This window comes from Akebia trifoliata, chromosome 6 (assembly GCF_017979445.1).
Source record: "Akebia trifoliata isolate Shusen 1 chromosome 6, ASM1797944v1, whole genome shotgun sequence".
In the NCBI taxonomy this organism is placed as follows: Eukaryota; Viridiplantae; Streptophyta; class Magnoliopsida; order Ranunculales; family Lardizabalaceae; genus Akebia; species Akebia trifoliata.
The window spans coordinates 11334084-11347895 of NC_141380.1; the positions used below are offsets into that span (position 1 = coordinate 11334084).

The window sequence follows — 13812 nt, forward strand, 5'->3', positions numbered from 1 at the left end:
GCAAATGTAATCACCAATCGATAAATAAAATCAAACCAACTAACAAATTAATATTACCCAAAATAAATTAAAACATTCGAAAGTCAATTGTTAATTTCAAGATTAATAAGAAACTAATGGATATCGATCGCTATCCCATGTGTCTAAGTTAGAGATCATTTAGAATTCACTCTTCTACAAGTTTGGATCAAAGGAGCAAAGCCATAAGAAAGAGATGAGTCCCAATGGGACTCTACCTCTCTCAATCTCTCTTTTCCTTCTATTTAAACACATCCAAAAAATAAATAAAAAAAGAAAACATAAAGAAATCACAACAAGAAGGGATTGAACCTTGGGCAGCAACAAGTGAAAAATCTGAGAAGAAGAGAAGAAGAATAATTCTTCTTCAAGTCCAAAAATCGAAACTCAGACCACCCACTCCTTCATCTTCTCCATTCAAACCAGTTCACCTTCGTCATCCCTAACCATCAACATTTCTGCCATTAAACTTTCATACCAACTCACTTCCGTCCTCATCTTCCATTAACTTTTCCCATTAAAACAAACTGAACCTCATCTTCACTTCCCTCAATTAAAACAAATCGAACCAAACACCACTCTCCATCACTTTTTCTTGCTGCTCAAACACCATCACCATCACCGTCACCTTCCTTTGTTTCTGCCATTAAAACCAAACCTGACCTTCTTTCACCTCATTTTTTTAACCCATTAAACTACCTGCTCTACACCCACTTTACATTCATTTTTACCATCCATAGACCCCACAACAAACCCCGTTGCTGACAAATATCAGCCCCAAATCCGAGCCAGTAGAACAACTTTATCCTCCATTCATGTTTTTGCAGACAGTCCTACACGTTTTAATCAAATGCAAATAATTTTCTCTAGAAAAATCGAATCCTCGAGTCATGTTTTGCGTTAAAAATTAGAAATGAAGGACTTTCCAAAAATATATCACAAGGCTTTAAAATCTTATCCAATTAGTAAAGATTTTCCCATGAAGTTGTTGCAAAATTCAAGATGAAATCTGAGGCAGTCTGACACTTTTTAATCTAACACATATATCTTTTTTTTACAAAATATTGGTTTATGAACGACTTTTTGCGTTGGAAACTAGACATATAAAAATTTTCAATCGCATATTGTACACTTACTAACTCTTTCCTAATCAATACAAATTTGTCTGTGAAGTTGAGATAAAATTTAATATATGACCTTGATTTGCATACTTATTAAAGCCCAACTCGTTCAATAAATTTTTTGAATGAATCGCGGCAATCAAATTTCCAAGAGCGCTTTCAATCCTATGTGGTTTAAAAGTTTTGAATCAAGCTGATTTTTTGTGAGAATGATCTCTATGGTGAGGAGATCATCCTCATCCTCATAAAAAATCAGCCCAATTTGAAATTTCTAACCAATCAAAAATGGTTTAAAATTGTGGATTGTCGATTTTTTATCAAAAATTGTAAACCACTATTGATGGATTTAGAAGTTTCAAATTGGGCTGATTTTTTGTGAGGATGATCTCCTCACCATATAGATCATCCTCACAAAAAATTAGATCCATCTGAAACTTTTAAGCAATATAGGATAACGTTGGTTACTGAACGCCACCCATATATATGTATATGGACATCGCTCGATAGACGAAGTTTTGTCTTATATGACTAAAAAGTTTTGGAATGGGCTGATTTTTTATGAGGATGATCTCTATAGTGAGGAGATCATCCTCACAAAAAATCAGCCCATTGTGAAACCTCTAATCCCATGAAAAGTGGTTATAAACTAACAAAGTCCATCTTTTCACAGATATCTCCCATGAAAAAAGAGGAGAAATTCCTTGAACTCATGAGTTGTATTATGCTCTAAGGCATTTCATACTACCAAAGGGAATAGGACATCACATATTTTCATAGATTGACTCACTGCTTCTTGAAATATAACACATTATTTTTAGATTTTCTACAATCATTTTTTAATAAATAAAAATAATTTGTTTTGTGTACATATATATAAGGATCATTTGGTAACATTCTTGTAATGGATTACGAGACTAATAATCAATTATTAGCCTCAGTTAATTTTGAGACGCGATAGTGACGTTAGATAAATTGTGACATAATTAATTAATTTAAAAAATTGATTATTTTATAAACAAGTGAGACTTGTTTGCAAAATAAAAAAATATTTTACGATCGTGCGCGACGCTAGAGTTGAAAGATTCAACAAATCTCTAACATTTTCTCATCTCTTTCTTTCTCTGTGATAAGTCAATGGTGGAAGAATCACATATTCTTAGGGAGTTTCATCCTTCCTCCTCTCTCTCTCTCTCTCTGTGAAATCCTCAATTGTCATTCTCTCTCATTCTGGTCAGAAAAGAAACCATCGTCTCTCTCAGGAAGTGAAGAATCTACATGGAGGTCCATCTCAAATATATTTTGGAGGTTAAGAAATACAAAATTCCTTTTTTTATCCATCAAAGTAATCTATTTTTCATTAGTTAATCAATAACCCTAATTGTTGCATTTTGGAAGATCTTAGATAAGAAATGATATAAATGCCCTTTTATTCAATCCATAACGAAAAAAAAAAATCCTTAAATTTTCTTATCATAGCAGTCATATTAATAATAGTTTGCCCCCTGGCTTTGGTCCACTTTTGGATGAGTCAAATCGTTCTAGGTTAAGTCAAATCAACTTCTATACAGAAAATTATGACTGAGTCCGACTTGCCTTACTAAGTAACAATTTGATCCAATGCTTCAAGGTTGTAGAGGATTAAATGCTATAAACTTTAAATAAAAAAAATCTCAAAAAATAATAATTTTTCACTGTCAAATTTAATTTCAATTTTAAGTTTGAGAGTTATGTGAAAGTTCGGTAATCGTAATTTACAAAACCTTGGATCAAGTTCAAGCAAAAGTATATTTTCATTTTTATTTTTATATTTTTTGGATTTGAATTAGTGGAAGCAACTTAAGAGGGCTGTGGTGTTGGATATCTATTTGAGCAACTTGACCCTTAGTAAGACTCAAATCTTTACTAAGTTGGTTAGTAAAATATTTCTGTATGTTTTTTAATCATAATTTGGATTAATAGAAGCTCCAACCACAAAATGTCATTTTATTATAATAAAAAATTATCAAACCAATTTTACTAGACCAAATTCCTGGAAAAATGTTTAATCCGACAGATTTCGGATGAGGAGAACAAATTAGGGGTGCACATTGGATTGGGTAAATCCGAGATCCGAACCAATCCGAAGCTTTTGGATTGGATTGGTTCGGATTAAACACACACGGTTCGGGTACGGATCGAAGAAAAAAAAATCCGATTAATTTGGTTCGATTCCGGATTAGGATATAATAGAACTGAACCAATCCGAAAACCGAACCAATTATATATATATATATATATATAATTATTTAAAAAATAAAAATTTCGGTTTTTTATTTCTTTCTTCTTCTTCCTTTTAATTTTTTTATTATCCCAAAGTCCACGTTTAAAAAAAGTCCTACTTGTTTTAAAGGTTTGAAGATTGGAGGAGATAGAATGCTTGGATTGAGGAAGAAGGTATTTATTTTCAATAAGTATGAGAATCGAGAATCGATCCGAACCAATCCGAACCAAAATTGGATTGGATTGGTTCGGTTCTATAGGGTAATTGGATTGGTTCGGTTTCAAATTTGTAGAACCGATCATGTTTGGTTCGGTTCCAATTTTGCCAAAATCCGAACCAATCCGAACCATGTGCACCCCTAGAACGAATCACAGTCTAAAGATTTGTGGTCCGCTAGACAAATTATGTTCCTCCATCTCTGTCCTATTGGGCCTTTCTTTTTGATATCTCAAATCCTTCTACTAATTGACTTTCTCTTAGCTTATCACCTTTCATAACAATTCTTACACATTTTATCAAAGAAAATTCCAAAGAGACTTACCACGACACTGAGCTGACATGGAGGTGTGCTTAAAACCATAGATGCTTTTCCTCGAGATACAAGTGAAAAGAATCTATGATTCTGAACATACCTCCAATTCAGCTCAGTGTCGAATATGCAGTGTCATCTACAGTCACTCTTGCAACGTTCTTTATCAGATCCATTTATTTCTAATTTTACCTTTCCACTCATCTATCTCAACAACACCGTCTCTGCCGCACTTGACCTATGTTGAACATGATGCTTCTAATTATACATGAATAATATTTTCCCAAACAAAAATAGAATAATTCCCTAAATAAATAAATAAAAAAAAACAGAGAAGATAGGGAATGTTAATGATCTTATTTCATACACATCTGAAATGTCAATAATACTCAAAAGTGGGGCAGAATTGTTACCTTATACAGTAGAAGCAGTTAGGAAGATGAACTGTTAACAGAAATTATCAAATTTATGTTTTAAATACAAACATGAGGAGGAATGAGCTTTCCTGGATTCATGATATTGTTAGGATCTAAAACTGCCTTTATTCTTTTCATTGTCCTCAAAGCCTCTATTCCAAGCTCTTTTTCAAGGTACTGGAATTACAAACAAACTTCTGTTAGACCAATCATTATTATTTTTACAATAATCAAAAACATAAAATTCTACACTGCATTGCATTATTGCTTCTTTTTTAGATATTCCAGTATTTCAGTAATAACATTTTAAATCTGTGCCAAACAGAATAAGTGGCTACACCAAACTTTTTTTTTAAATACCACACGCCATATACGAATAGACACAAAGGCTTCTAAACCAAAAAGGAAAAAAAAAAATGGGGGATAAAGGGAATCCAACAGCAGCCACTGTTGTGCAATTGTCTGGTATTCTGTTTCTTTTTTAGGGTTACTAAAAAGGGAATTATGTAATATTTTCTTAAGGGGTTTCTTCAATTTTGGGGGTTTTCTGTTTTGGGAAGATAAATGTGTTTTAACAACTCCCGGCTTTATAAATAAAGATTTATAGGACTGTAAAACTGAAGAGAAAATAATAATTGTTCTTGTTATGATTCGTGGACATAGGCACACTGCCGAACCATGTAAACCCTTGTGTTTATTGTGTGATTTTTGTTTTTGCTCTCTTTATTACTTCGTATGGAGAGGAAATACAGATTGACTGTTTTCTGAGATCTTACTTTCTCTTTTCATTTGGGGTTTAATACGATGGTAGTGAAGAGTTCAAACATGAAGTTCGAGGTCAAGAGATTTGACATGAGTGGTAGTTTCAATCTCTGGCAAAAAAGGGTGAAGGATATCTTGGTTCAACATGGCCTGGCTAGAGTGTCTTGAAAGAGAAGTCCAGTAAACCAGAGAATATGACAGACGGTTGTGAGGTGGTTCCTATGATTTGAGAGGACGAGTCGAGGTCCCTCTTTGGAATCGACTAGGCAGTCGGCTCAGGACACCTACACATGTTCATTGGCCGTGTGATCGAACCGGGTGGACCAAGATGATTCAATGATGTGTCTAGCTGGTGATTTTACAAGGCCAATGGTTGTTTGCGGAATTACTAGACAGGTGATTGAGTCGGGTAATTCACGTTTGAGGTAGAGTTGCATACCGGGCATAGGTGATGCAAAGTACGTTGTGGAAGATGTGCAATTTCTCTCCAAGGTGGTTTTGGTATTTAGGCAAAGGTGGAGCAATGGGCACGTGTGATAGGTTATTGTCCCAGGTCTACGGTGAACAGAATTCAAGACAAGGTGGAGATTTTTGTGCAATTGTCTTGTAATTCTTTTTTCCTTTTTAGGGTTACTTAAAAGAGAATTATGTAATATTTTCTTAAGGTTTTATTATTTTCTTACTATTTTGGGGGTTTTCTGTTTTGGGGAGATAAACGCATCCCAGCTTTATAAATAGAGATCTCTAGGGCTATAAAATTGACGAGAAAATAGTGATTGTTCTTGTTCTAATCCGTGGACCTACCACACTGCTGAACCACGTAAATCCTTGTGTTTCATGCAATTTTTTGTCATCTTTGAAGTTTTGTTTTTTCAAAGCCACCTCTCTCTCCAATCAGTCCCTTCAGAACAGATTTTCTCACCTAAGTCGAAAGCCTAGAACTATTATGGAGAAGAATAAATGGAAAAGGGGTAGTCATTGAAAAAACAAAATTAGAATGGTCATTCACACCATGGTTTAAAAATTCACTTTGTCCCGATGTTTCGGTTTTTGAAGGTTTTTCCGAAACGATCCCAAAACATTGAAACATTAATAATATTAAAAAAACAAAATCTTCCTCAAGAGACCATGGTCAAGGGCCACGTCACCAGTTTTAAAACACAGGAGTGTTTCAAATATTTACTAAAACATGAGGCGTGGTCTAGATGACCCAGTCTTCAACAGAAGACCAAGGTCAAGCCATCTCATCCATTTGAAAAACTACTTGAGATGAAAAACTGCCCTAATTTCATAGAGACGAATGGAAAGAAGTCGATCAAAACATGAGGGGTGGTCTAAATGACCCAGTCTTCAATACAACTGGGTCAAGCTATCTCATCCGTTTGAAAAACCATTTGAGACAAAAAACTGCCCTAATTTCATAGAGACGAAGAGAAGAATGGAAAGAAGTCGATCAACCACCAGGTACACCCCTCTCTCTCATATACATCTCTCTTTCCCCCATATCTATCCCTTTCTCTCTCGCGGATCTCTTTTTCTCCCCAGATTTCTCTCTCTCTCTCTCTCTCTCACACACACACACGCACACACACATTTCTCTTTCTCCCTCAGATCTCTCGTGTAGACTCGTGGATTAAGAAAAATCATAGAGAAAATGATTGAAATTTCAAAAAAATTGGATTCAAGATCGTTTCGTCTTTTGATCGGCTGAAAAACGGAAATGTTTCGTACGAAACATTACGAAACAAAATGGATCTTTAAACCATGATCCACACCACCTCAAACACGTAATTTATTTTTATTATTGGGTGTTTTATGAAAAAAAAGTGTGGGAGTCTAAGTTCCTAATATTAAACAACATTACTAGAGAAAAGCACACATCTAGAAATTGAACATCTATTAGACCCCTAGCTCAGTTGGGTTGATATATTGCAAAGGAACTTTGAGGTTGTGGGTTCAAGTCCAGTTTACCCACAAAAAAAAAAAAAAACTCCTTAAATTGTGTGCACATTACACCAATGTAGATTGGGGAACATTATGTTTACATTTACTAGGTCTTACAAAACTATCTTTCACTTATCTAAGCAAATTTGTTAAACAATAGAATATAAGGATCTAACAAAAAGAAAATAAACGAGAACATAAAGGGAAAAAAAAGAGAGTTATAGAAGGAATGCATGTTTACTATGTGTCTATTTATATAGTAACATTGCAACAAAAACTTGTAGTGGCGTCAATGCGGGCCATGGTGGCCAGGATTTGAACTGTATGATAAGGCTAGGTCAACAGGCCTATTCAAAATTTATCTGACCCGATCCCAGCCCATTAATACCCCCCTATACTAAAGTAGTAGTTGGTGTGCATGGTGCAACATATAGTAAGCCATGGTGCAATGATAATGCTGGCTACTTTGGCCCGATGGTGTTGGAAAAAGGTGAAACTCAATGATGCTACATGCCATGGTACGCTATTTCAAATGCATAACTGAGAAATACATACCTTCATTTTCCCAGTTCCAACACCATGTTCTCCAGTACATGTCCCTGTTCAAATATAAAGAGCAGATCTTAAAACTACAGTGGCAGTACAAGTGTAAAAACTAGCTATCTAGAAGGTGAGATACAGTAGATAAGTCAAGAATGAGCAATTACCCACTTTTTCGTATTTTTATATGCAGTAAGCAGTTAGCATAGAGCATATAGCACATAACCTAATTTCAAAGCCCAGAGGTGTTATGTTTGGCTAAACCGCCCAATGAATAGATTCGAAAAGGATTTATCTGTGGTATCTAATGATTTTAGTAACTTCTTTGAGATTGAACATAAATATCAGAAAGAGCGTTGAAGAGATTATGCAAAGGAATAGTCCTGGACCTATCCAATCAAACTCGAGGACAAGTTTTTCTCCAACAGAGAGAGAATGATACAAACCAAAGTAGAAGGCCTTCTAAATCGTCCAGTCGTAGATCAAAGATCAATAGTTGTTTGAAGCCACAAAATGTGAAAATGCAAGTTAAGGAGATCCAGGTTCTCCAATTCAATCGACCCTAGCTGTCATTAATTTCTAAGACAACTTTTACCTCATATCTCGAACTGAAAAGCAGTAAGATGTGTTCGAAAGATTATTCTAATACCTATGATAGTTATTTCGTGACTTATATGGAGGTTATGATGCTTTGGGCATCAATACTGTGTTGAAAGTCTTGACTTTTGATGGTGATAGAAGTTTTTCTTGTTTTGCACTACCACCTTTCCAACTTCCAGCATCACAGTATCAAGCTCGTTACCAGTAGAGATAAACCATAACCAATTCCTTGTTTCCTCCTCTACCTCTATCTCTAAACACAACCCTCCTACTTCAATCTTATTGATTTAATGGGGAAAGGTGGGGCGAGAGAAAATTTCATTACTGGAATCTCAGAACCTTATCAGTTACCACAGAAGTCATGGGTTTTGGGAGAAATCACAAGGTTTCGTGTAGTTTTTTATGTTTTACTTTACTTTTTTTGTAAAAATGTAGCTGAGACATGCAAAAACATTTTAAATCAAATGTGGAACACTTGGGAATTTGATATTTTACTAATATTTCGTACAGGTGAGGTCAAAAGCCAAAGTATCTCAAATGAGACAAAGTGAGATTTTGAACCAAGATTTTCACATCTACTGACCAGGAAATAAGTACAGGTAGAGAGATTTTCAAGACACCATCCAAAAGGTCAAAATCTGACTAACAAAAACCCACCATCCCAATATTTTATTAAGAGCAAGAATTGCTTAAATATTGGTTCCTAGTATTATCAGTACCTTCCATTGATAAGGCAGTATGAACCATGAAGTGGTTTAATCTCTCCGCTTCCTGCCGTTGCTCTTCTTGGGCAGGATCAAATAGAATAAGAGTATGAAAGTTCCCATCACCAGCATGAGCAATGACTGTACTGGAGTTAGAAACGGCAACATAGATAAGTTGACTCATGGAAAATCCTCCATTGCTAAATATGTTTTAACCTAATTCAGTTATTTTTTAAGCTTGGTATGTATTTAGAATAAACCAACATACCACACCAAGGGTGATGCAGTAAGCTCTTGTTTAGATTTTGATATTAATTCTGCAAGCCGTGACAAAGGAACACATACATCCTGCAAGAAAAATAGAATATGTGAAAATTTCCTGGGACAGTCAAGGCAGAGAAAATAAAAAGTTGATCATACCATACAGAAAGAGTATTGACAAAGAAGGAAAAACGAGACAGGGTAGTTGGTTAGTTTTAATCTTTTTTTTTACACAATACAACAACAAAAATAAGTGAAAACAAATATGGTAGTTAAGCTTTCTAGCAACTCTTACAATGGTGACAAGATTGAAAAGTCCAACAACAAAGGAAAAAAAAAAAAAAAACACAAGGTAGTTAAGCTTTCTCAAATGTTTTTGGTTAAAAGCAAGGACCAGACTGACAATCATTGAGATGAATATTCCCATCCCTTTTTCATGTAATTAAAGTGCTGGGAATGCCCATAAATATGCAAAGTCTAGTGTCGCAAAACTTTGCGGTCTTTGGAGTGATTTTTGAGATGGCAAATTTTTGAGCCATTCCTTGACGGAAATCATGGGGGCATGCAAAACTTTGAAGTGATGCGTGGTTGACGGAGGGAAACCAACCACCTGATAAAATTTTGACTGGAGACTGCAGTACTTTTGTTTACATTGTTTTGTGGGCATACCAAGCAGGTCCTTATAATCAAATCAAGGTAAAACTTAGCAGAACCAATTTGCAATAATGATCAGATGAATTAACTTGCACGGTCTAATCAAGTTTGAAGTACAGAAGTTTTACATCTTATTCTTTTGAACGGTATGCTTTACATCTTACTTTAATTAATGACAAGAATTTTCACTCACGACACATCATATAAATTCACAACTTCCACATCAACAAAATTCCAAATACACTATAAGATAGTAAAATCTAATATGTTAACAAAGACTGACCGAAATCATTGCTTCAAAAGCAGGCTCCATCGCAAAGCAAGCCCAGAGTGCCTCCTTCCTTATCTACATGCAAGGAACCACCATATTAGATTTACCAGAAATTGAAAGAAAAGGGTAAATGTCATGCCTATTTCTACCAAGTTTCTCACATGGACATCATCACACAGACAACTTCATTAGTTAAAATCGTAACATTTGCAATAAATAATTAAAAATGGACAACATTTGATGGTGCAAGGTGAAAACTATTGCAAAGATATACAACAAAATAAAATCAAGGTCACCCTTGAAAAGGTATATGAGAGTTCTGAACCACTTTTCCATAAAACTTAGTCAACTATGTTTACTAGCTAGAAAAAGAAATAGGGAAAAAAAAAGGCCGCTGGGGCATCATAATGACAGCTCAAACTTCCAAGTACTTAGATTGAGAGTGTGAAGAAACATGTAGACGATAGCCATGGGAACATCAAAAGCCACCAACAAATCCATTTAATGCATCAATAAGAAGGGCATACATTCTCTTTATATTAAGGTTGTAAGTGCTTGGAAAGAAATTTGATGATGAAACTATATAGTGATTTTAAGTTCAAGTTGCATGCAAGGATTACAAGAAATCTCCCTCATTCAGGAGTATGAACATTTCCTACTTAATGATGTAATTTGTATGGTTTAGCAATGCTTCCATGTGAATGGACATTTCCTACTTAAGGGATGGCTTGTGTTGGCTCTTTAAGACAACTATCCAAATTATTCGAAAGACATTAAAAAATTGCCCTCCAAAAGATTACAGATTACCCTAAATCATTGTACAAAGCAGAAATTATAGATTTTTATTGCTTTTGGAAAAAAAGTGCCAAAATATTGATTGTCACAAAGGGTTCATTTCCAATATTTATACAATAAAACACAACAGTGGACCTCACTCCCTTTATCCACCATAATAAAGAGGGGCTCAGATTTAATTTCGTTACAAATCTCGAGGATAACTTTTAACTTAATTGCCTTTACTCTTCTCTTCCTTTCTAAGCATACCCTTCCAACTTTATTCCCTTTATTCTTCTACCCCTTTTCTAAGAATACCCCTCTAACTTTATTCTCTTTCCTTTACTACCCCTTTTCCAATAATATCCCTCTTTATTGCCTTTCCTCTTCTACCCTCTTAAACCCAAAGAGAATGTCTGGCATAGGCAAACTCTAGTGTGTGTGTGTAGTAAAACACAACAGAGGACCCCACTCCCTTTATCCCCCACATAAAGAGGCGTTGGGATTTACTTTCCTTACGAATCTCAAGGAAAACTTTTAACTTTATTATTTCAGTTGAAGTTTAGAAAAAAAAGAGTTTATTTGATTAATTAGCCCTAATCAGGCTTTAAAGCATTACAAAGTCTGTATTTAGTAAAAAGACTAAAAAGGACATACTAAAATAAGAAACCTAATAATAACAGAATTATTTAACACTCCCCCTCAAGTTGGTGCGTGGATATCAACAACACCCAACTTGGACAAGACACCTTCAAAGGCAGTTTTGCTAACACCTTGAGTAAGAATATCAGCGAGTTGTTGAGATGTAGGTACAAAGGGAGTACAAATCTGTCCAGAAACAATCTTTTCTCTAATAAAATGACGATCAACTTCGATATGTTTTGTTCTATCATGCGGAACCGGATTCGCTGCTATGTTAATAGTTGATTTATTATCGCAATAAAGTAAGAACGGGACAAGCACAGGAAGACAAAACATCTACTAGTAAGATCTTGAGCCACAACAACTCACACACTCCAAGTACCATAGCTCTGTATTCAGACTCAGCACTTGATCGAGAGACCACATCCTGTTTCTTACTTCGCCAAGTTACCACCAACTTTAGTACAATATCCAGAAGTAGACCGTTTATCAGTTACTGAACCATCATAATTTGCATCTGTCTATGACTCAACACAAAGATGACCATGATTACCAAAAAAAATACTTCGACTAGGACATCCTTTAAGATATCTAAGAATGCAATAGACAGCAGTAAGATGAGAAGTTCGAGGTGAGTGCATAAACTGGCTTACAACACTAACAGCATAGGTAATATCAGGGTGAGTCATAGACAAGTAGATCAATTTTCCCACAAGACGCTGATACTGGCCAATATCCGACACATACTCCCCTTCAGAATCAGCCAACCTGGGATTCTGCTCAATAGGAGTATCAGCTGGACGAGAACCAAGCTAAACTGAGTCACTGAGTAAATCGAGGACATACTTACGCTGAGAAATAAATATACCAGAATGGGACCAAGCAACCTCAATACCCAAAGAATAGCGAAGATGCCCAAGGTCCTTAATCTCAAATTGACGTCCTAAGTAAGTTTTGACCTCGGCAATGCCATCATCATCATCTCCAGCAAGAACAATATCATACACACAAACAATCAGAGCAACAGTTTTGCCTCGGGAGTGACGTAAGAAGAGAGTGTGATCAGCAGAACTCTGATCGAACCCAAAATGATGTATTGCATTAGTAAAGTGCTCAGACCAGGCACAAGGAGACTGCTTCAGGCCATAAAGAGAATGGCAAAGACGACAGACATGTGTAGGAGAAGCAGATGTAAGAAAGTCAGGAGGTTGGACCATATAGACTATTTCTTGCAAATCACCATTGAGAAATGCATTCTTGACATCCAATTGAAAAAAAAGGCCACTCTTTGATAGCGGCAACAGAAAGGAGAACACGAATGATAGTCATCTTGGCAACCAGAGCAAATGTCTCCTGATAATCAATCCCGTAAGTCTGAGCATAACCCTTGGCCACCAGACGGGCCTTATAACGAGCAATAGAACCATCTGGATTATGCTTAAGAGTGAAGACCCAACGACAACCCACAAGTTTCCTACCAGGTGGAAGAGGAACAAGATCCCAAGTTTGAGTCTTTTCAAAAGCATTCAATTCATCAATCATAGCTGCCCGCTACTCAGGATGGGTAAGAGCATCTGCAACAGTAGTAAGAAGAGAAACAACAGAAACAGAAGCAAGAAAACTCCGATAGAAGGGTGAGAGAGTAGAATCAAATATATAATTAGAAATGGGGTAGGTACAAGTGTGCTTCCCCTTACGACTTGCAATAGGACGATCATCACAGGGAATAGACGGAGGCGGAGCTGGAGGCGAGGAGGTGAGCTGGTCTGGCATAGAAGTGATGGTAGTATCGCGTGGACGTTGAGAGTAAACCTACAATGGAGGAGTTAACGAACTGACAGGAGTTGGAGAAGGAGGAACTGGCAGGGGAAGAGGAAATAAAGAAGAGAAATGATCATCAGAGGAATCTAGGAAAAACCACTCAGATGGAATGTCGACATGTTCATTGTAGTATGGGGTTTGTTCAAAAAAGGAAACATCTCGAGAAATGAACCACCGTCGAGAAAGAGGATGGTAACAACGGTATCCTTTCTGGGTAAAGGAATAACCCAAAAAAATACATTTAACGGCCTTAGGGTCAAGTTTAGTACGAGTTTGGTCAAGAATTTGAATAAAACAGACACACCCGAACACACGCGGAGGAAATGGAAACACAGGACTACTCGGATAGAGTCGAGAAAGGGGCGTGGCAAACTGAAGGACCCGAGAGGGGGTTCGATTAATAAGATAAACAGAGGTAAGCACTGCATCGGCCTAATAGGATTGGGGCACATTCATGCTAATAGAGAGGGCACGGACTAACTCTAGAATATGACG

The 13812-nt window shown here is 36.1% G+C and overlaps 1 protein-coding gene across 2 annotated transcripts in view; it reads right to left on the minus strand.

Moving 5' to 3' along the window:
* Positions 1-4266: 4266 nt before the first annotated feature.
* The window catches only part of LOC147400213 (FAD-linked oxidases family protein), a 73911-nt gene continuing 64365 nt past the window's right edge, over positions 4267-13812 (minus strand). The window contains exons 14-18 of one of the 2 annotated variants that reach the window (XM_086445828.1): positions 10093-10155; positions 9163-9242; positions 8910-9040; positions 7606-7649; positions 4267-4521 (exon numbers count right to left, since the gene is read on the minus strand). In XM_086445828.1, the coding sequence (XP_086301954.1) occupies positions 4402-4521; positions 7606-7649; positions 8910-9040; positions 9163-9242; positions 10093-10155 (438 nt within the window). In that variant the 3' untranslated portion in view covers positions 4267-4401. Of the gene's footprint in view, positions 4522-7605; positions 7650-8909; positions 9041-9162; positions 9243-10092; positions 10156-13812 lie in introns of those variants that run through there. The other variant, XR_015179231.1, reaches the window with a different exon arrangement.